General features: G+C 52.8%; 10 protein-coding genes across 10 annotated transcripts; 5 read left to right on the top strand and 5 right to left on the bottom strand.

Moving 5' to 3' along the window:
* Positions 1-32: 32 nt before the first annotated feature.
* VTN00DRAFT_5116 (uncharacterized protein) lies at positions 33-287 on the bottom strand (the record flags this gene model as incomplete). The annotated part of the gene is made up of 1 exon (XM_069431614.1): positions 33-287. The coding sequence occupies one exon, from the start codon at positions 285-287 to the stop codon at positions 33-35; it is 255 nt and encodes an 84-aa protein (XP_069290631.1).
* Positions 288-318: 31 nt separating this feature from the next.
* On the bottom strand, positions 319-2306 carry VTN00DRAFT_5117 (uncharacterized protein; the record flags this gene model as incomplete). Its single annotated transcript, XM_069431615.1, has 5 exons — positions 319-1453; positions 1501-1569; positions 1637-1929; positions 1992-2099; positions 2166-2306. The coding sequence occupies 5 exons, from the start codon at positions 2304-2306 to the stop codon at positions 319-321; spliced, it is 1746 nt and encodes a 581-aa protein (XP_069290632.1).
* A 689-nt stretch (positions 2307-2995) lies between these two features.
* VTN00DRAFT_5118 (uncharacterized protein) lies at positions 2996-4926 on the bottom strand (the record flags this gene model as incomplete). Its single annotated transcript, XM_069431616.1, has 6 exons — positions 2996-3358; positions 3417-4213; positions 4263-4372; positions 4433-4445; positions 4501-4653; positions 4704-4926. The coding sequence occupies 6 exons, from the start codon at positions 4924-4926 to the stop codon at positions 2996-2998; spliced, it is 1659 nt and encodes a 552-aa protein (XP_069290633.1).
* A 971-nt stretch (positions 4927-5897) lies between these two features.
* VTN00DRAFT_5119 (uncharacterized protein) lies at positions 5898-7403 on the top strand (the record flags this gene model as incomplete). Its single annotated transcript, XM_069431617.1, has 2 exons — positions 5898-6481; positions 6548-7403. The coding sequence occupies 2 exons, from the start codon at positions 5898-5900 to the stop codon at positions 7401-7403; spliced, it is 1440 nt and encodes a 479-aa protein (XP_069290634.1).
* A 186-nt stretch (positions 7404-7589) lies between these two features.
* Positions 7590-8459, bottom strand: VTN00DRAFT_5120 (uncharacterized protein; the record flags this gene model as incomplete). The annotated part of the gene is made up of 1 exon (XM_069431619.1): positions 7590-8459. One exon carries the CDS (start codon positions 8457-8459, stop codon positions 7590-7592), a length of 870 nt encoding a protein of 289 aa, XP_069290635.1.
* Positions 8460-9604: 1145 nt separating this feature from the next.
* Positions 9605-10684, top strand: VTN00DRAFT_5121 (uncharacterized protein; the record flags this gene model as incomplete). Its single annotated transcript, XM_069431620.1, has 1 exon — positions 9605-10684. The coding sequence occupies one exon, from the start codon at positions 9605-9607 to the stop codon at positions 10682-10684; it is 1080 nt and encodes a 359-aa protein (XP_069290636.1).
* Positions 10685-10872: 188 nt separating this feature from the next.
* VTN00DRAFT_5122 (uncharacterized protein) lies at positions 10873-12039 on the bottom strand (the record flags this gene model as incomplete). The annotated part of the gene is made up of 2 exons (XM_069431621.1): positions 10873-11529; positions 11632-12039. The coding sequence occupies 2 exons, from the start codon at positions 12037-12039 to the stop codon at positions 10873-10875; spliced, it is 1065 nt and encodes a 354-aa protein (XP_069290637.1).
* A 748-nt stretch (positions 12040-12787) lies between these two features.
* Positions 12788-14335, top strand: VTN00DRAFT_5123 (uncharacterized protein; the record flags this gene model as incomplete). The annotated part of the gene is made up of 1 exon (XM_069431622.1): positions 12788-14335. The coding sequence occupies one exon, from the start codon at positions 12788-12790 to the stop codon at positions 14333-14335; it is 1548 nt and encodes a 515-aa protein (XP_069290638.1).
* A 576-nt stretch (positions 14336-14911) lies between these two features.
* On the top strand, positions 14912-16019 carry VTN00DRAFT_5124 (uncharacterized protein; the record flags this gene model as incomplete). The annotated part of the gene is made up of 3 exons (XM_069431623.1): positions 14912-14939; positions 15038-15547; positions 15622-16019. The coding sequence occupies 3 exons, from the start codon at positions 14912-14914 to the stop codon at positions 16017-16019; spliced, it is 936 nt and encodes a 311-aa protein (XP_069290639.1).
* A 2127-nt stretch (positions 16020-18146) lies between these two features.
* VTN00DRAFT_5125 (uncharacterized protein) lies at positions 18147-20922 on the top strand (the record flags this gene model as incomplete). The annotated part of the gene is made up of 3 exons (XM_069431624.1): positions 18147-18929; positions 18978-19229; positions 19345-20922. 3 exons carry the CDS (start codon positions 18147-18149, stop codon positions 20920-20922), a joined length of 2613 nt encoding a protein of 870 aa, XP_069290640.1.
* Positions 20923-21740: the final 818 nt, after the last annotated feature.

A 21740-nucleotide genomic window follows, 5' to 3' on the forward strand; every position in this document is an offset into this window, starting at 1 on the left:
GAGGCTGCCCTAATAGATCATCAGATAGTAACTCAATTTCTAAACCTCTTGGGGTGGAAATCATGAGCGGCGCCCACGCTATATAAACAACCTTCAATATATTCCAACAACATACGAAACAGACAGTCTATGCCCTCTGATTGGTCTAGTTGATCCCACGAAGTGCAAGGCGACCTCAGAAATGTTGAGATGAATAATAATGGTCGCAGAATATTAAACCACAAAACGCCTCGGGTATGAAACGGGAACGATACGGTCCCGGCTAGAATCGTCAAAAGAGATAACATCAAACAAACCAATCACATCTGACTGTGATCCTTATTTAGGAGCTTCATTGCTGGGATAGGTGACTGAATATGTCGGACCAAACTCCTCCTTGATCGACCGCAGACTGACAAAGCGCGAAAGGAGGTTTGCGCTTCCCGCCTTGTCGTTGGTTCCGCTTGCTCGGGCACCGCCAAAGGGCTGCTGGGCGACCACAGCGCCAGTGCTCTTGCAGTTGATGTAAAAGTTCCCTGCCGCGTTGCGGAGCGCGTCTTCAGCGAACCGGATGGCCTCCCTATCCTGCGCGAACACAGCGCCTGTAAGGCCGTATTCGCTAGTCTCATCGATCTTTTGGCAGATATCGGCAAAGGCGGTGGTAGGACCGTCATCATAGATGTTGATCACCAGGATCGGGCCGAAAAGCTCGCGGGAAAGGAGGGGGTGGTCGGGGTTCCTGGTACGGTAGACAGTCGGCTGGATATACCAGCCCTTGGATGAATCATAGGTACCGCCGGCCAATAACTCAAGCTCGGGGTCAGATTTTGCTTCCTCAATGACCTTGGTCAGTCTGTTGAACGCTGCCTCGTTGATGACAGGGCCGCAAAAGTTGGTCAGATCATCCGGCTCTCCGACTTTGATCCTCTTGACTTCCGGAATGAACTCCTCCAGGAACTCTTCCTCCATCGAGGAGGGAACATAGACACGTGATGTCGCGCTGCACTTCTGACCTTGATACTCAAAGGCTCCACGGACGGTATGGCAAACTGCGTCTCTGGTATCGGCGGTGTTATGTATAAGGTGGAAGTTCTTCCCTCCCGTCTCACCGACAATACGAGGATAGCCCCTATATTTTCCCTCTGCAATTCCGCTCGCAATCTTCCCATAAAGCGAGCGGAAAACGCTGGTGCTACCCGTGAAGTGAAGGGCGGAAAATTCAGGATGGTTCAATACCGTGTTGGTGACCTCCTCTGCATCACCCGGGACAAATTGGATGACGTTTGGTGGCAGGCCAGATTCGAGGAGGATCTTATAGATCAAATAATTTGAGGCGATAGCGGACGGTGATGGCTTCCAGACAACAACATTGCCCATCAACGCCGGTGCACCAGGTAGGTTACCTCCGATGGCGGTGAAGTTGAACGGACTGACGGCATATACGAATCCTTCCAGAGGACGATACTCGAGGCGACTGTCGAGGTTAGTCATCCGTGTGCTAAGACATGGAGAATAACTTACTTCCAGACACCAGGTGAATTATGGACTGGCTGCTGCGCGTAAAGCTCCTCCGCGTATTTGACGCCAAATCTGGGCACGGATTAGCATCCAGACATTGTACATCTAGTATCGTATATTCTCTAGTATCCCAACTCACCTGAAGAAGTCACAGAGCTCCGCCGCAGCATCGATCTCCGCCTGCCAGGCGTTCTTACCTTGACCATGCATGGTCAACGCCATAATGTCGTATCGATACTTCTTCGAGATCAGATTAGCAGCCTTCAGAAAGACGCTGGCGCGGTCTTCAAAGGATGCGGACGCCCATGACTTCCTCGCGGCCAGTGCGGCGTCGATGGCGGCTTGAACGTCAGCAGCGCTGGCGTTCGAGTAGGTAGCAACGGGGGTGTGTGTCGAGGGATTGTTCTGTGTCTGAGTACTAGAGCCTTTGATCTACAAAATGTAAGCATTTCTGGATAAAAGGGGAAAGAAATTAAGCTTCTCTCTGCACGTACCTCCTTCCCTCCTATCACCAGAGGGACATTGAGCGGGGCTTGTTGCTTCGCTTTCGCGAGCGCATCTTGGAGGGCCTTGCGGTCCGATGTTCCAGGGGCATAGTGTTTCTATCGAGACATAAAGTCAGATAGCATGCTCCAAAAAAATTCGTCGATTGAGGGCCTCCATCTTACGTTGGGCTCGTTCTCAATCTTAGGGACTTTGAAGGTGGCCAAAGAGCCAGTACCCCGCCTGTTCTGCGCAAAGCCGCATGATCTTGCATACAACCTCGACAGCTGCCTAGATTGGCGGGAAAGAGAGGCCGGTCGCATCATGATTAACCAATGTCTCTTGCAGGTCCTAGCTAATTGCACAGCTCTGAAGAGACGATGGATAGCAGCGGTGAGAGCTCGCTGGGTGCCTTGGGACTCCTATAAGACTTGCAGCAGAGCGGGGAAGGCATGGCGATGTACGTGTTATTTAAACCGAGGGCCGACCGGAAACCTATGGCAGGTTAAGCGCTGTGTTTCAGGCAGCTGCAGCGGCATCAGCTCATTTCCTGCAACTGCGACCGGGCAGCGACACCAGACACACACACATGCATGCCGGGCGCCTTCCCGGTCTGGCCTGGCGACCCTGACATTCCCCGGGGGGCAGTGGGCCCACCCCGGCCCGGGTCCACTGCCGGTTGGGCGCAGTGATACGTCAGCGAGTGGTAACCCCCGTATCGTAACTGGTTACCCCGGTTCGACTTTCTGCCATTGGTCCACATACCCCGCATTGTGATAGCCCAGGAAGTCGGGGGTGACAAGAGGCTTGTGCGGTGCAGTGGTCGCGATGCGTGTCCTGGAAACGTGCGCATCGTGCGAAACAAACAATAACAAACCACCCGGGTTCTCGATTCCCGGCCATTTTACCACCTGCAGACCATCATGCCATGGAAAGTCCAAGCGGATCCCAGCGGGGGACCATTGATTTTGTCTATCTGCATCACACCATCCTAACAGCTACTGTCATACGATGTCTACACAAGCCAGAACCAGAACCTCTCCACCCAGTTTCTGGGCTTCCTCTCCTCATCATGCTCACACATCCTGTCGATCTCCTCCTTGCCGGAGATAACATCCACTTCGGACACCTTGGTCATCCACGGGGTCCGGAACCACAGCTTGTGGCCGAGATACAGGCCGAGAAAGACGGCAAACAGCACATACGACACGAGGAAGCTCGACGCGGTGAATTTGCCCGGGAAGAACACGGCATAGCCGTTCGTCAGAGCGAGGAGAGACACGATGAACAGAGCATAGTACGTGGCGTACGGCTGCAGAGGGGTCTTGAACGGCAGAGTGTGGAGCAAGCCATGAAACTTCAAGGCACTCCTGAATCGCTAGGCATGGGTAAGTCTCTCTGATTCGACTAAGCAATTTTCGTCTACTAATGCTTACCAGGTACGAAACCAGTATCACAATCCACGATATAAACCCACCGACAGTCGTGATGTTGGTAAACCAATAAAACACGTTGGCGCCCGAGTTGGACACGTTCAGATAAGATAAACATCCGATTGCGAAGGTGAAGAGGACAGCGACGTACGGTATGCCTTTCCTGTTGCAGATCGCGAAGATCCTTGGCGCTTGACCAGTGCACGCCAGTGAGTACAGCGTGCGGGAGCCGGCGAACAGCCATGAATTCCCAGAAGACCAGGCAGAGGTAAGAATTGCGGCATTGATGACGTGGTTCAACCCTTGAATGCCTGCATTTTGGATACCGATGACGAACGGGCTGGCGCCGGCGCCTTGGCCACCGTTCTCGATGCCCGACAGCAAATCCCGGTCATCGTAAGCCACAGTGACGCCAACGACAAGAGAACCGAGAATGTAAAAGGCAAACAGACGGTAGATGAAGCGCTTAGTTGCCTTGGGGATGTTACGCCGGGGTGAGGTTGCTTCGCCGGCGGCAGTGGTGATAAGTTCGGGAGAGAAGATGAAAGAGAAGCCCGACCTGATAAAGGCGGTCCAGAAAGCGAGGAACCGGTCGGTGTCTCCTCCGACCAGGTACGGTTTGAAGGCGCCTGGGTGGACCCAGTACCGGAAGCCGAGACGGTCGTGGTTGGGACCGCCCCCGAAGAACAGGACGACCCCGAGAATAATCAATCCGATGATAGCGATGATTTTGATCGAGGCAAACCAGAACTCAGCTTCTCCGAAAAGGGAGACCGCAATGATATTGAGAAACAGAATCACTATACAGTCAGCACTTGCGTATGCCAAGCTGCAGAGGTCGAAGCATACCAACAAGGACTATAGTTATCCATGCTGCGATAGGCACATCTGTCTGCCAGTATTCGATGATCAGAGTAGCAGCCGTTACTTCGGTAGCCATCAGCATCGAAAACGAATACCTTTGGTAATCAATTAATTATCGCACTACACCGAGTTAAACGACTTTATTTTTTTTTTACCAGTAATTATATCCTGCAAACATGTCAACGCCAATACCCGCAAAGAGTAGCAAAGAGTAGCAACATACCAACGGCGAACGCCAGGCTTGGCTCGGTGAATCGATTGACAAAGTACGGCACAGACACGCCCTGAACCGGCAGGTACGTGGACATTTCACCCAGAACGTTCATGATGGCCCAGACAACCGATGACATCGCGATGTAGGACATGAGCAAAGGGGCTATGATAAATTAGAACACTATTTCCATCTGCGGGCTGATTGCGACTCACCAGGCCCGACGAGAGAAAGGGTAGCTCCCGACCCGACAAATAGACCCGTTCCAATACATCCTCCCAAGGCCAAAAACTGGATATGACGGCTGTTCAGCCCACGACGAGTTTCTCCATGGGTCACATGATTGACTTCCCCGGTAAAAGACTTCGAGTCGGTTTGAGCCACCTGGGAGGACTCGAATTTGGCTTCCTCCAGGGCCTTCGGGGTGACATTCATCATGAGCGCAAGAGATGGTCTGGCGGGGAAATTGAACCAACGGCCGCAAAGAGACAACGCCTTCCAGAATCCATCCACCTGTTCACGATCCCAGCACGATATTATAAGTTGTAGCAGGCAACCCCAGACCACGCGCGGGGAACCGCAGTGGGTATCACGGGGGCGGCTGGAGCCGCGGTCTGGCAGCCAGTCCAGCAACCGCCTCTCTGGGCCTGAAGATCACAGCCCGGGAAGGCTCCGAGAAGCAGACCGCTATTGGGCCCGTCTCCAGCCCCCCATATCTGGCTTCGCCCGTCGCTGATAGCAGCCGTGTCGGCGGGCTCAGCGTTACACCGTGGCGATTGTGCGATGACAAAAACCCTGTAGTCAGAAAAGATGGATGACCGGGTAGCGAGCCGGTCTAAGATGACGTTTCCGGTCAGATAACGCTGCTTCCCGGTCTGATCGCGACGCTAAGATACGCATGCCATACTCTTTCCGGCTTGTGACCACGAGCAGCGAGATCTGGCCGTCCATCTCTTCTGCCCGCCAGACCGGCCCGAGACTCTGCTCAGCTGGCCGCACACCGACGCTGGCCGCCCGGCCCGCGACCAGGAATACCGACGATAACCTTCAGTCTCTATATCGTGACCCGTCAAGATAGGCCTGTATATCCATATGGAATCGCTCCAAGTGGTGGATGCATCTTGATGCCAAGTGATCTCATCTGATAAGAAGCTGCAAGGGGTCGAGTCGTTGGACCTGTGACCGGAGATGGCGGCCTGTAGCTGCCTCGACACCGTACCGGTCGAAGCGGTTCACAGCCGGTCTCCCCATCATGATCATAAGAGAGACAAGCATTCGCGAAATCCCATTTATCTGTAATCTATCTCCATCAATATCTCTTATCTTGATGTCTTTTCATAGTATATCCCTCATACTTTAATAGCGGAGTGATATCTGCTTTCTCATTACTCCTTGATATAGTTACCACGATGAAGCCCGCGCTACGCCCCGTACGGACGGTGCCCATCCGAGCTATTCCATCCTGCCGATGCAGATATGTTAGCAGCACGAGAAACGCTAAATCTTCAGTCGCCAGCACAGACGAACCTTCTACGAGCAACTTCATACAACACCCATCTCCCCAGAAAAGTAGCTCGAGATCTCCGCTCGCCATACTCCCTCTCTCCACAGTCCTGCGCTCCCTCTTAATACTCTCCATCTCATCATCTCCTATCCTCCTCAGACCATGCATATACACACTGTCCGTCTTGGCAAATCCGAAGAACCCCGTTCTGGATGTTTCCAGGAATCCTTTTCTGAACTGGCTTGTTAAAAATACGTTGTACAAGCAGTTCAACGCCGGGGAGAATAAAGCCGAGGTTCAACGTTCCATCGAAGAGATGAAACGGTTGGGATACAGAGGAGTCCTTCTGGGATATGCCCGAGAGGTACTGGTCGGGGATAGCAAGAGTGCACTGGGCGAGAAAGCTGCGCGACAGGATGTGGAGACGTGGTTAAAGGGAACGCTGCAGACCGTTGACATGGCGCATGATGGGGATTTTGTTGCATTGAAGTACGATTCATCGATCTAATATTTTAATATTTTATTTTTTGAGCCTCAGACTAACCATATCTGCAGATTTACTGGAATGGGACCTCAAGCTCTGGAATTGCTACAGAAACAGCTCCCCCCGCCAGATTACGTCGACTCCGCCATCCGGGCTGTCTGTGATTCAGCAGTGGCTCGCGGGGCACGTCTCCTGGTCGATGCCGAAGAGCAAGCCGTCCAGCCCGGAATCGAGGCCTGGACCATGAGATACCAGAAATACTGCAATTCGAAGACCCCCGGCCGCGCGACCATGTACGGCACATACCAGGCCTACCTCCGTTCCACGCCCGCCACGATTGCAAAACACCTGGAGATTTCCCGCCAGGAAGGGTACACTCTGGGCGTGAAGCTCGTGCGGGGCGCGTATCTGAAAACCGAGCCTCGACACCTGATCTGGTCCAGAAAGGAGGAAACCGACCAGTGCTATGATGGCATTGTCGACGCCCTTCTGACCAGACGGTATAACTCCACGCTGAAGTCCGCGTCCAAATACCACCCTGAGCAGCTCCCACCGGTCAACGTCATCATCGCTACGCATAACCAGGAATCCGTCCGAAAGGCACATAATCTCCGTCTGCAGCAGGCGCTCCGCGGTGAGGCGCGCGTCGAGCTCGCATATGCTCAGTTGCAGGGCATGGCAGACGAGATTAGCTGTGAGCTGGTGCAGGGCTACCGGAGTGGTGACTCAGATCCAGACGCTGCTGCCCTGGAGAACCCGAATGTGTACAAGCTTCTCACATGGGGCTCGGTCAAGGAGTGCATGGGTTTCTTGATGAGACGGGCCGTGGAGAACACTGAAGCGGTGAGCCGGACGAAGCAGTCCCAGCTGGCGATGGTGACGGAGTTGAAGCGGAGGTTGCGAAGGGCAGTTGGTTTGGAGAATTAGGCCGGATATAACTGATAATTTGGTTCGATATATCATATATTTCTATTGCTGAAGTTTCTTCCTCGTCATTGTTGTCTGATACCTCACTGAGGAGGAGACTTTGAACATCATTGGAGTTAGAACGCACCATTTATAATGATCTAGATTGCTTACCCGATAGATACCTATCTCAAAATTGCATATATTCTACGAACAGACCCCCTTCATCGAAAACCCCTTAACCGATATCGGATCATCCTCCTCGACAATAAACGTGGACGAACCCGTATAATACGCCTGTCCCTCAACTCTCACAAGAACCCCATTTGCCTTTATCCCTTCACCACCAGCGATCTCAACCTCCTCAACGATGGAAGCCGTAAAACCTCCGTTCCCCGCAAACGCATTCGACACCAACGAATGGTACGTCCAACGCTGTCCGGGCTTCCTGAGCCCCTTCGCATACGCCAGCGCCATCCTGGCAACGACACAGCTCCCCGTCGGGGACCGATCGATCTGGTGATCTGCGAAATAGCACAATCCCGTCTCCGCACCATCTGAACCCTCCGGAACCACGCCCACCTTGTGGTCAACGACCATCACGGAGTACAGAAACGAGAGATCCGGAGTCGTCGGGTGCTTGATACACGCCGCAAACTTGGGAGCTTCGACGAGATGACTCTTCAGCGACTTCACAGCACGACCAATCGCATCCAGATCCACCTTCCCTTTCCTTAGCCCACCGGGAAACCCGAGTTCCTGAGCTGAGATAATGGCGTAAAACGTCCCCCCGAAACACGCATCAACCACCACACTCTTCCTGCCAGCCAGTTCAAGTTCCGGCCACCTCTTCTCCTTGGGAATGTGAACCTCGACATCAACACCCGACGCAAACACCGGCGAGGAAATAAACGCCACAGGTCTCTCGGGATCCGAAACAACCCTCCCATCCTCCTCCATAGTAATAGTAGGAACATCAACCCTAACAACCCCACACGGCGCATGCAGATTCACCCTCGCCACCTTTTCCACAGGATCAATCACCACCTCCCTCCTCCTCGGAAAAAACCTCCTCATCGTACGTATCAACCAAAAATCGACCGAGCGCGATCGTGGCATGTCCACACATGGTCGAGAACCCCGCGTTGTGCATGAAGAGCACGCCGATGTGGGCTTCTCCCGAGTCGACGAGTTCGGTGTCCGGGCGGAGAATGGCGCCGTACATGTCGGTGGCCGCGGGGTTCAAGCATGAGGTAAGCACGGAGGTGGTCGTATTGCGCCTTGGCCTGGGCGCGTTGTTCGAGGAGGGTGAGGCCGGCGGTGGGAGAGGAGAGATCTGGGAAGCCGGAGATGATGATCCGGGTGGGTTCGCCGGTTGTGTGCATGTCGATGCATTTGATGGGTGTTTTGGTTTTTGGATTTGGATTTGAGAGGTGGGTGAAGATGTCCATGCTGTTTTTTTTCTTAAGCAATTGAGGAAGGGGAGATGGATGATTCTTTCCGACAATAAATATAGCGGTGACTCTCCCAGGTCTTGTTGTTTATTAAATGACGTCGGTGTTTATACTATCTAGGAGGTAGGTATCCTTGTACAAAGTTGAAGTAGAGGCGATGTTATATAATTCATTGCCCCGCATCGGCAATTTTATTATTATGATGAGGGGCAGAAAAGGTCTCGCGACATCAGCAACTTCAAAAGGGCGAATTTGGAATTTCAACATGTGATATTGAATTTGAATAAGGAATACTCACTCACAGGACATCTGTTTGGGTTCCCGTTAAACTAGGCGGGGTACACGCAAGTATATCAGCCATGGCGGGGTAAACAGATCTCGTTCCCTCTATGGACGAATCAGCCGCGATCGGTGCTGTCCCGATGTCCGATCCAAACACGCCAATTGACGTTTTTTACTTCATCTAAATTCGTTACGGCCCGCTGTGCTCCTCAAATCTTACCCGCCCTATCGTTGACAACCAGCTGGGTCACAGTAGTGTTCCGGGACCGGCCCGACCTATGGAGTCGACCAGTTGATACTAGGTATTCAACCACTTGCTCGAACGGTTCTGGGAAAACCAAAACAACCTGCCTGTGAAAGATAACCTCAACTGGATTATTTCAAGATAAATCCCCGTATGATGAGGCAGCAGGCATCCTAAGGTCATTATTTTTCACCAAAAACACACCGGCAAAAAGAATCGCATTCGTTTGATAAAACGCAAAGATGCGACTCCTCCCCGAGCACGAACTCTCCCAACTCCTCCGACACCTAACGCCAGAGCAATGCCACCACCTCTTAAACGCTCTGTCTGAATCACTGGGAAGCTTCTCCGCACAGTCTACATCAGGAACAGAAAAGCTGATCCACCAACCTCTACGAAGCCACATCGTCACGAGGGACAACAACACCTCCCTGTTCATGCCCGCCTCGAGCACCACCACCACGGGGATCAAGATCGTGACTATCCCTGGCGCCGGTGACGGGAGTGTGGTGGGCGTTATCAACGTCTTCTCGCCAGAGGGCAAGCTTACGGGCCTGCTCAGCGCCGCAGAAGTCACAGCGTTTCGAACCGCTCTGGCAACGATGACCCTCTTCACACGCTGCTCGTCTCTCAGGAAGGAGAATATCGCCATCTTCGGCTCCGGGAAACAGGCGGAGTGGCACGCGCGGTTGGCGCTGCTGCTCGTCCCGGGGGAGATCAAGAGGATTACATTCATCAACCGCGGCCGGAAGAGGCTTGAATATATCGATAATGAAGTCCTAGCGGGACTCCGTCCCTTGTATCCCCATGTCACGATGAGTGTTCTAGCAAAGGAAGATACACCAGACTTCGGCGAAAGACTACGGTCAGAGCTCGCTTCAAGCGACGTCCTGTTCTGCTGTACGCCGTCCACGGAGCCGCTTTTTCCGTATTCGTATCTCCAGCGACACCAGACCAGGGAAGATGGAGGAGTCTCCTCCAGACAGCGGTTTATTTCCCTTATCGGATCGTATAAGCCGCACATGCAGGAGGTCGACACTGCCACGCTGCTCTCCGGCGGTGGGAAGATCTATGTCGATTCGAAGGAGGCGTGTCTTGAGGAGTCTGGGGAGCTCATCGCGGCGAAGGTGGGAGAGGAACAGCTGGTTGAGATTGGGGAGCTCTTCGTTCCGGGCAAGGAAGTTGAGATGATCGCCGTTCCGGATGGGTGTAATGTTGTCTTTAAATGCGTGGGTATGGGGATAATGGATCTGGTTGTTGGGAAGACACTGCTTGATATTGCTGGTGAGCTGAATATCGGTACGCAGGTGGAAGGGTTCTGAAAAAGACTCTCTGTTGCCCACGACATACTTCCATTTGAGCATGTTTTTCCCGCGAAGATTCCAAATTACAATTTTGGACACCAGTGGAGAGTTGGTATAACGGCTAAAATAGTCTATTTGCTTCTATTTCCCAAAATACAATCTCTTCCAAATACACAAGAAACGACAGCTACCTGAATGACAGAAATTCAATCCCCCTCCGCACAATTCTTCAACAACTGCTGCATACTCTGCATCGCCTTCTGCGCAAACTCATTCATCTCATAATCCTTCCCCCGTCCCTCGGGCCCGCTATCGAAGATCTCCATCGAAAAGTACCCCCGGAACCCCGTCCTCAGCACCGCCTTTGTCACCTCCACCACGGGCAAGTACCCCCCGTCGAACGGCATGGGTCGGAAATCATGACTCCACCGCGCCCGGGGCCGGAGGTTATTGACCACTTGGTTTTCCAGGGGTTTAGCAGGCTTGTACGCATCCGAAATCTGCAGGAGGAAGATCTTTCTCGGGTCGATCGTCTTGGATAATTCCTCCAGGCTGGCATTGAAGCGCCGGTCGAGTTCGTCCTTGGGGATATCTTCGATGAAGCCGGACGGCGTGGTCGGGTCACCCCATTCGGCGCCGGCGGTCTGGAAAGTGTCGAGACAGAGGCCGACGTTGGGCTTGTTGACCTTTTTGACGATCTCCCAGACGTCTTTCCAGGTCGGGGCGTGGGTCGACCAGCACCAGTTCTCGTAGGCAAGGCGCATACCTCGCTTCGAAAGTATGTCTCCCAGTTCACTCAGGTCGAGGACGATGTCCTCGAGGCGTTTGGATATTTTCTCTTCGGGGGAGTCTGTGGATCCGACCTAGATTATCGAGCATGCGTTATACGATATCACTCTTTGAATGCTGCGCCATTACGTGTACTTTTACCATTCAGTCAAGCGGGACAAACGACGACGACGTACCTGCAACAAATCTGTCCCACAAACATTCATGATCTCAATCCACCCCCTCACCCTCTCGTACGCCTCCTGCCGATCCTTCGACCCCCGAGGCCACCCCTCAAAGTTGCTGAACGGCTGCAGCATCATGATATCCAGCCCCAGCGCATTGCACTGCTTCTTGATCTCCCCCGCCGCCGTCGTAAGTTCCGCATAGTTGTCATGCGAGACCTGGTGGCCTGTCGTCCGCGATGCGTAGTCGAGGATGTCTGGGAAAGAGAGCTCGATCGCAGAGAAGCCAGCTTGGGAGATGGCTTCAAGCTTGCGGGGCAGAGTGTCAGACGGGTGGCATCCGATAGAGCAGGAAGCATAGGCAAGAGGGATCTTTTGAAAGGAGGACAAGGACATTGGTTGCGCCGTGGTGGAAGCCATGTTGGAACAGATATATACGATGACTAGAGATATGCTTATCGATAAGAGAACATGGAGTTATGGATAAGGATTCCTCGGCGCCGCGGGGGCTGCAGATCGTGCCCTATACTATAGAGCAAGAAACGTACGTACCGAAATCCAAATCGGTTTCGAGAATCAGTGAGAATGATATGCTTATCCTCCTTTCTTCGCTTGCTTTGTTTATAGTTCGGTATGATGATGCTGCATTGACGCAGGGATAGAGAGGCGGCCCGTTAGGGCTAGGGCTGGGGAGCTCTGTCGACATGTCGTAATCGGAACATCATCCCGGTCGCGAACCAACTCATAGAGTTCTCCAGTTCCAGTGTCGACGAATGAAACGTGTCCCCAGATCCTGGAACTTCATGGGGGCCTTTTGAGAGAGATGGAAAGTCACTGGCAGCTCGTATAGTGTCTCGCTTTTGATACGATGGCCACCAGAGCAAGTACGCTAGTCTGACGAGCAAGGTGCGCCATGACGTTCCCCAGGTTATTATGTGCAGCTGAAGCTGCCATGATGTAACCGCGGCGTACGTGAAGGCCACACGCGGATGATATGCCCGTTTGCCGCAGCGGTTTCCTTCAAGTACAGACTGGCCTACTGGTCGATATTGTTTGCATATCGCACATCGCTCATTTTCCCTCCTCTCCTCTCAGCTCAATTGACTGAAATAAGAACTGTTCAAACTTTCGACAGGCACACTAGGAAGGCAGGTATCAGTCGGACACCATGGTAGACCCAGTCCAAAGATTCAAACGCATTGGCGTCGTCGGGGCCGGGAACATGGGTTCCATGATGACCTTTGCGTTCGCCGAACTCGGCCTCGACGTCTCGGTATGGGATGTCAAGCGCCAAAATGTCGACCAGCTGCTCAGGTTTGCCAAAGACGCCAAGGAGTGCAAGGGCAAGATCGAAGGATTCTACAACATCGACGAGTTTACAAAGAGCCTGGAAGGCAAGGGCGAACGGAAGCTATTCATCTTCTCCATCACGCACGGTCATCCGGCCGATTCGGTACTGAGTATGATCAAACATGACCTAAAGGCAGGCGATATCATCCTCGACGGCGGTAATGAGAACTATAGAAGGACAGAGCGACGACAAAAGGAGCTGGAGCCTCTAGGTGTCAGCTGGATTGGAATGGGGGTCTCAGGAGGCTACCAGTCCGCCAGGCGCGGACCAAGCTTGTCACCAGGTGGTGATAAGAAAGCCCTTGACATTGTCATGCCATTCCTTGAGTTATATGCTGCGAAGGATCGCAGGACCGGGCTGCCCTGTGTTACATATGTCGGTCCTGGAGGCGCAGGTCACTTTGTCAAGATGGTCCATAACGGCATTGAAGGTGGAATGCTGTCCACAACGTGTGAGGCGTGGTCCTTGTTGCATAATGGCCTGGGACTGTCATATGATGAAATTGGCGATATCTTCGAAGCATGGAACAAGAGTGGGGAATTGAAAGAGACATACTTGATCCAAATTGGCTCGGAGATCTGCCGGACAAAGAAGACTCCCCGGGGAGACAAAAATGGCGAAGGCGCCAGTGAGGCAGATGGGTATGTCCTTGATGACGTCCTGGACAAGGTTGTTCAAGACGATGATGACACAGAAGGCACACCGTTCTGGACCGTGATGGACACCGCGGCGCGCCACATTGCAGCCCCTACCGTAGCATGTGGTCACTTCCTGCGCGTCGCAAGTGGGAACCGTGAAGAGAGGATAAAGGTAGCTGAAAAGCTCAGAATCCCCCCTCCAAAGCGGATCGAGGGCATTAAGGACAAGGCGGCCTTCATTGAGACCCTCCGCCGCGCGGTGTTCTGCTCCTTCCTCGCCTCCTTCTGCCAGGGTCTTGAACTGATCGCGCGTGCATCTGCCGATGAGGGCTGGCATATCAACCTGGGAAAATGCATCCAGATCTGGCGCGCCGGCTGTATCATCCAGGCGGAATACATTGCAGACATGCTGCAGCCGGTTCTCTCATCTGGACAACCAATCAGGAACATGAAGTTCATCGACCAGGTCTCGGCTGAGCTGAATAGACACTATGAGCATCTGAAGGAGATCGTCATCAGGGGTGCTGAGAGTGACCAGTACTTGCCAGCCATGTCAGCCAGTTTGGAGTATATCAAGTACTGCAGCGGTACGATGCTGCCGACGAAGTTCATGGAAGCACAGATGGATTTCTTTGGTGCGCATGCGTACGACAAGCCTGGTGTTCCCGGCGAGGATCCAGGGAAGGTCCACAAGGGTGCTCACCATTACGAGTGGCGGCCAGCATGAGGGACAACAAGTGTGTAGTCTGTATCTCTGCAAGAATCTTCCAGTGTCATGTCGAAGATTGTTAAGCTGGTCGAGAATGCGGATAAATTGAACGATCAGTGATTTATCTTTAAAAAAAAAGTCCAAGTATATATGAGGCATCATCTACGACAATCCAATAAAGATATATATATATATATATTCAGATCACTGATCACCCATGCTTGGTAGTTGTGAGAGTGAGTCTTGCTCCTCCGGACCCAGTACTCATCTGTAGGGAAGTGAGTTGCAGGCATGCACAGATACATACAGACTCCAAGGAATATGGATAAACGTTGTAGCGTGCTGTACCGCACCTGTTGTGATCGATAAACTCGGGCTTGGCTGGCACGTGGGGCGCGGTGCCTGGAAACCCAATGGCCGGGCGGAAGGGCTTGCCCAGCGGCCCCGCCATCGTGAGAGGTCGCAGAAAAGTCTCCCCGCCCCCTGCCTCAACCCCTTTGGATGCCAGCGGCGTCGCTCATCCTCCGTCAGCTTTCTTCTCTCCGGTCACGTCCGCTGCGAAGGATTGAGTCTGCAAAGCAACTGGCAAGAAGGATGGCTGCTCTTCCCAACACCTACAAGGGTAAGTTCGTCCGCAATCTGGCGCGACGGCCTGGAGAACTAGAGGGGCCGCTGGAACATCTTGAGAGCTGGGCTTTGTGTGCTGACTTGATATCCCAGACCCCGTACGTATCGCCGTCATCGGAGGTACTGGCCTGCGAGAGCTCCCGGGCTTCACACAGGTCGCCTCCCTCGACATCTCGACACCCTGGGGCAAGCCCTCCTCGCCCGTCACCATCCTGCACCACAAGTGCTCGCACAACGGCAAGGAGTTCCCTGTCGCCTTCCTGAGCCGTCACGGCCTGCACCACCAGGTCGCGCCTCATGAGGTCCCCGCCCGCGCGAACATTGCCGCCCTGAGATCCATCGGTGTGCGCACCATCATCGCCTTCTCGGCCGTCGGCAGTCTGCAGGAGAAGATTAAGCCCCGCGATTTTGTCGTCCCGGACCAGGTGTTCGACCGGACCAAGGGTGTCAGACCATGGACGTTCTTTGAGGGCGGTGCCGTCGCGCACGTTGGCTTTGCGGACCCGTTCGATGAGGGTGTTGCCAAGGTCGTGAGAGCTTGCGGACACAGCCTGGAGGGCGAGGGCGTCGTGCTGCACGACCGTGGAACATTGGTCTGCATCGGTGCGTATATCCCATGCTGCTTATTTTGTGCTGCGGAAAGCAGGTTACTAACGTCCATACTTCCGGTTTTCCAGAGGGTCCTCAATTCTCCACCCGTGCCGAAAGCAACCTGTACCGTGCCTGGGGCGGCAGTGTCATTAACATGTCCTGTCTGCCCGAAGCCAAGCTGGCACGTGAAGCAGAGATCGCTTACCAGATGATCTGCATGTCCACCGACTACGACTGCTGGCACGAGTCCAGTGAGGATGTCACTGTCGAGATGGTCATGGGTAACATGAAGGCGAACGCCGTCAACGCGCGGCGTTTCGTCGGCGCGGTTCTCGATGCGCTGAGTGAGGACAAGCACGCGGACCTTGTGGAGGCGAAGCACCTCGAGGGAAGCGTCAAGTTTGGAGTCAGCACGCCCCTTACTAACTGGAGCCCTGAGGCCCGGGAGAAGCTGGGCTGGCTGTTCCCGGGATACTTCGAATAGATAAATAGACGATTGGATGATTGTCATGACACGATCTCTCTTGTTAACATTTTTCTCCCCTGTTTCCCAGTTGAATGATGGCCACTGATATGGCGTGGATACAACATGCGCGATGAAATAGATAGAATAGACTGTATACCTTCTGGCTATAGAAGAGAAATCCCATTTCCCTGGATCCTCGGGCCTGTCAAGCTAGAATACCCAGAGGGCAAGTCGTGTACATGGCTTGTCTGTCTTTAGCAGTCAGCACCGCTCAGTTCATCATTCCTTTTGGTTAGCATGCGGTTCTGCTTGACGAGTGCACACTCATGTCAAATGTCGAATTTCAAGCCCAACGATTGACAGGTACGAAACGTGGGTCATCTTTTCGTGAAACCAGCAGTGCCTATTAATTCCTAGACAGCAACACTGTGGCAGCAACAACCTTGATTGCCAGATACCAGGTCAGGTATCATAGGGTGCCCGTCCATGGATGCCCTGTTGTGTGGTGGCCATATCCAGTAAAGTAGGTAGTTAACCATGGATATTCAAATGGAAAAACCCATGGTCCTCAGGTTAAACGAGTTTTCGATGATAGTAGCTGAGCTGTCGAAGTTTCAGCATATTGCATGTCTGGTACTGCTTAGAGACAACCCGGAGCTTCTAGCTGTTCGCAGTGTTCCAGAATCTCAAATTGTGGAGTAGTACTGTGTATTCTCTGGTGCTGTGCAAACCTGAGACCCTTTATCTGATTCGATCTTTACGCGACCAATAGTTGAAGATAGTCTCGACTGAGGATAAGTGGACGCAGACTAGCCACATCCATCAACATCGCTGCCGATCAATGGGCTCTCCTGGCAGCAGCCTGTCCCGGAAGCATAAAGAATCATCAAACATCAACGTCAGCATGTGAAGGTGTTTCAACCGGAGCATGCCGGACACCATTTTTGAGGTCCAGAGAAGAAACGTCGCTTGGCAATTCGCAAGCGAGATCGTCCCCGTCTTGATACTCCATATTAGTCCGACACCGGTGTTTTCCATGGAGAGGCTAGGCAACTTCGCTTAGGGAGACTTCCAATAATAGAAAAGCGGCATGACGTAGTTAAACGAGAACTACCCCAGGCTTACTGTCTCTTGATAATCTCTGGTCGACTTTTTGCCAAAAGCAAGAGCGGGAGAAATAGTCAATGGTTCGAAGTACTTTGTACTCGCAAGACACGTTGTAACAAATCGTCTACTGAGTAGATAGCGAGCTGCACGATTCCGTCCTCGGAGCTAATGTGGAGTACCGGGTTCCACTTACCTGGGCAGCCTGCTTAGCGGTTCTAGCCTAACCAAACTTTCAACTGCTTAAAGCCCATTATGATACATGCCCGATATCTGGGTATCCGATGGCATCCACTGCGACGATGATCAATCCTTGCCTGATCGGGTAACCTCCGGCAACCCTTGAAAGCTTCCAGGACAGATGACTGTACACTGACCCTCACAGTCCTTGGCAGCGAAGCAGTTCATGGGACTCGCGAGGCCTCTTGACCAACGCTGTTGCAGAGAATTGACTGCTCCGTATGCGTACTCTGTGCTACTGTGTTATGCATGTTTAGCAAGAGGACATCTCCTGATCGCGATAGCAGGGTTGAGACTAAAGAGGGAGTTGGGAGTACGGACTAAAGACTTTGAGAAAGAGTACTAACTCACCATCACTCGAGAGACAGAAAGGCACCGGTCTGGGCTTCGTTATCTCGCGGACAAAGCACTTCAGCTGAGACAGTGACATGTAGTACCATCTGCTGGTGGTGAGGCCGCGTGCAGGATCCTCCAGGAGTGGGATGGAGCGATGGACGGGTACGGAGAACGGCCGAGGGATCGGTTCCTGGATCTCCCAGCGACCGATGGATCACTTGGCTTAGATCGATCCACATGCGAACCCCGGGCTTGTTGATGCGAGACGGGGTTCACGACCACGAGGACCGCGCGTATGACACCTCGCGCTCCCTCCTTCTTCCCTTCCTTTATACCGTCCTCGTATCCTCCAAGGCTGGAAACTCTCAGCCCCAGCCTGTCTGGCTTTCCTTCATTTTCATTCTACCATGTTAGTGATAATCCCAATAATCAATTAGTCGATCGTTTCTTGGTTATAATCCAACCATGGCTCGTCTCATCGGTCTCACTATAGTCTCTCTCTTTCTTTCTCCCGTTTTTTCTTCTCCTGTTGACACCTCTATCTATGACCCAACTCTCATCCGCCGCGACTCGGTGCCAGAGGGCTACGAATCCCCGCCTTACTATCCCGCTCCGCCAGGAGGATGGCTGTCAGATTGGGCTCCCGCGTATGCAAAGGCTTACGAAGTCGTGAGCAATATGACTTTGGCCGAAAAGGTGAACCTGACCACCGGAACTGGCATCTTCATGGGTCCCTGCGTGGGTCAGACCGGCAGCGCACTCCGTTTCGGCATCCCCAGCATCTGTCTCATGGACGCCCCCCTGGGAATCCGCAATACAGACCATAACACGGCGTTTCCTGCAGGTATCACGGTTGGCGCGACGTTCGACAAGGACCTCATGTATGCTCGAGGAGTCGCGCTTGGTGAGGAAGCCCGAGGAAAGGGCGTCAATGTGCTGATGGGACCGGTGGTTGGTCCTATTGGTCGTAAGCCAAGGGGAGGTCGCAATTGGGAGGGCTTTGGGGCAGATCCTAGTCTGCAGGCAATCGGAGCAGCCCAGACTGTCAAGGGTATGCAGAGCACGGGGGTTATCGCGACACTGAAGCATTTTATAGGCAACGAGCAGGAGATGTACCGAATGAGCAGCGTCATTCAGCGAGGGTACTCCTCGAATATCGATGACAGGACTCTGCACGAGCTCTACCTCTGGCCTTTTGCAGAAGGCGTTAGGGCAGGAGTTGGTTCCGTAATGACGGCTTATAATGATGTATGCAGTTCAATGCCCAGTCTTCTACATATGGCTGACCTTCTCCAGGTGAACGGATCTGCGTGCAGCCAGAACAGCAAATTGCTCAACGGTGTGCTAAAAGATGAGCTCGGGTTTCAAGGGTTTGTCATGACAGATTGGCTGGCACAGATTGGTGGTGTCTCCTCGGCCCTCGCGGGCCTCGATATGGCCATGCCTGGTGACGGGGCTGTTCCATTGTTTGGAGATGCCTACTGGGGCTCAGAGCTGTCAAAATCTGTACTCAACGGAACCGTTCCAGTGGACCGTCTGAATGACATGGTATGCGTATACTCCCGGCAGCTTATTTTGACACAGTATTCCCTCTGCGAATCTTACTCCTTACGGATGCAAAACAGAGTGGCATTGGTGTATTACAGCGCTGACTCAGAAACAGGTCACTCGGATTGTGGCGACATGGTACAAATTTGGCCAAGATAAGGATTTCCCATCGCCCAACTTCTCATCCAACACCGACACTTCTAAGGGTTTATTATATCCCGGTGCTGTCTTTTCACCAATCGGCGTCGTCAACCAGTTCGTTGACGTCCAAGATGACCATAAGACCGTCGCGAGAGCTGTTGCAAGGGATGCCATCACGCTTCTCAAGAACGAGAATAACACACTACCATTGAAGCGTAACGATTCCTTGAAGATCTTCGGCACTGATGCTGGGACGAATCCCGACGGCATCAATTCGTGTGCTGACAGAGGCTGCAACAAGGGGGTTTTGACTATGGGATGGGGAAGTGGAACATCAAAACTCCCATACCTCAATACGCCACAGGATGCCATTGCCAACGCATCCTCAAACGCAGAGTTCTTCATCACGGACAATTTCCCCTCTGATGTGACTGCCAAACCAGCTGACGTTGCAATTGTGTTTATCAATGCTGATTCTGGCGAAAACTACATCACTGTTGAAGGAAACCCCGGCGACCGCACAGTCGCAGGACTCCATGCATGGCACAACGGAGATGACCTGGTGAAGGCTGCCGCGTCAAAGTTCTCGAAAGTCGTTGTCGTCGTACACACTGTCGGTCCCATTATACTGGAGGACTGGATCGATCTTCCTTCAGTGAAGAGCGTCGTTTTCGCCCATCTGCCAGGCCAGGAAGCAGGGGGTTCACTCGTTGATGTCCTCTTCGGCGACTACAGCCCTAGCGGACACCTTCCATATACGATTCCCCGTAGTGAATCCCAATACCCTTCCAGCGTCAACCTTATCAACCAACCCTTTGGTCAGATTCAGGACACCTTTACCGAAGGCCTCTACATCGATTATCGTCACTTCCAGAATGCGAACATCACTCCACGATATCCATTTGGTCATGGACTGTCCTACACTACATTCAACATCACCGAGCCGACCATCTCGGTGATCACCCCCTTGCAGAGCCAGTATCCACCTACCCGCCCGGCCAAGGGCCCAACACCCACTTACGACAACTCCACACCGGCGGCCTCTGAAGTAGCTTGGCCAAAGGATTTTAACCGTGTATGGCGTTATCTCTATCCATATCTCGATGACCCTGCCGCTGCTACATCCACAGGATCCTACCCGTACCCAGCGGGTTACACGACGGTCCCGCAACCTGCTCCGCGCGCAGGTGGCGCGGAAGGAGGGAACCCGGCTCTTTGGGATGTCGCCTTCTCTGTCCGCATCAAAGTCAGTAACACAGGAGCCCGCCCGGGCCGTGCTGTGGCACAGCTGTACGTTGAACTTCCCTCGTCACTGGGAGTTGACACGCCGCGGTTGCAGCTGCGACAGTTCGAGAAGACCAAGACCTTGGCACCTGGTGAGAGCGCTGTCCTGACCATGGAACTGACCCGGAAGGATCTGAGTGTGTGGGATGTGGAGGTGCAGGACTGGAAAGCACCAGTCAATGGACAGGGCGTCAAGATCTGGGTCGGAGAGAGCGTTGCCGATTTGAGAGTTATGTGCGAAGTTGGTGGGGAATGTACGGATATTTAGGAGAGTATGCGCTATAATCACCGAGGTATAATACCGCTGAGATTGACAGTACTATATAGGTAGTACATAATATATATAATGGCTGTGACTATTTCAACGGATATATTTTGTGTTCAGTAGCACCTTGTATTCTCGTTGTCACTTTGCAAATGGAAATCAAGCAGGCTACCAACAAGGATCAACGGTTTATGGGCTTTAAGCACGGAGCTTAAGCGCCACCACGTAACCCAAAGCCCAGCATGTATATGACAAACCCTAGATGTCCTTTCATGTGTGCAAAACAAAAAATAGTCTACCTAAGGCATGCAGAAAGCGCTCGGGGCCATGGGATGTTGACAGTTGCCCGATATGGAAAGCGTCTCACTAAATCCGTGTTTAGTGTGATCTCCACATGTTCTTCCCCGCACGAGCCCCAAGATTCGGGGAAGTTCTCAACTACCATTCAAGACCTGGTTAGAAACTGGATTCTTCGAATCATCCCTCCTACCACACGTTATTAGCCTCCATATTTGCAAGATGTTTCATCTATGGCAGTACTCTTTCGATCTCACCACGTCATGGATCAAAGCGACATTGCTGGCGCTCGTGGTCGATGGGGGAAATTCCAGACATTGGAAGGTTTAGTAGGTAAAAGTTTAAATCTTGACTTTTCTTGTGCCCTGACCGTGTCTTTTTTTCAATGGGGGGCCTTTTTCCCTGGGTGAGGGTTGTGCACGGTACTTGTACGACATGGATCCCCTTGCTGCTGTTCTTCCCTTGTAGCACGATGTTCTGCAGCATAACTACCCCAGATCTATACTCGATGTTGTACAGGCATA

This window comes from Thermoascus crustaceus (genome assembly GCF_041956765.1).
Source record: "Thermoascus crustaceus strain CBS 181.67 unplaced genomic scaffold VTN00scaffold_2, whole genome shotgun sequence".
Taxonomy (NCBI): domain Eukaryota; kingdom Fungi; phylum Ascomycota; class Eurotiomycetes; order Eurotiales; family Thermoascaceae; genus Thermoascus; species Thermoascus crustaceus.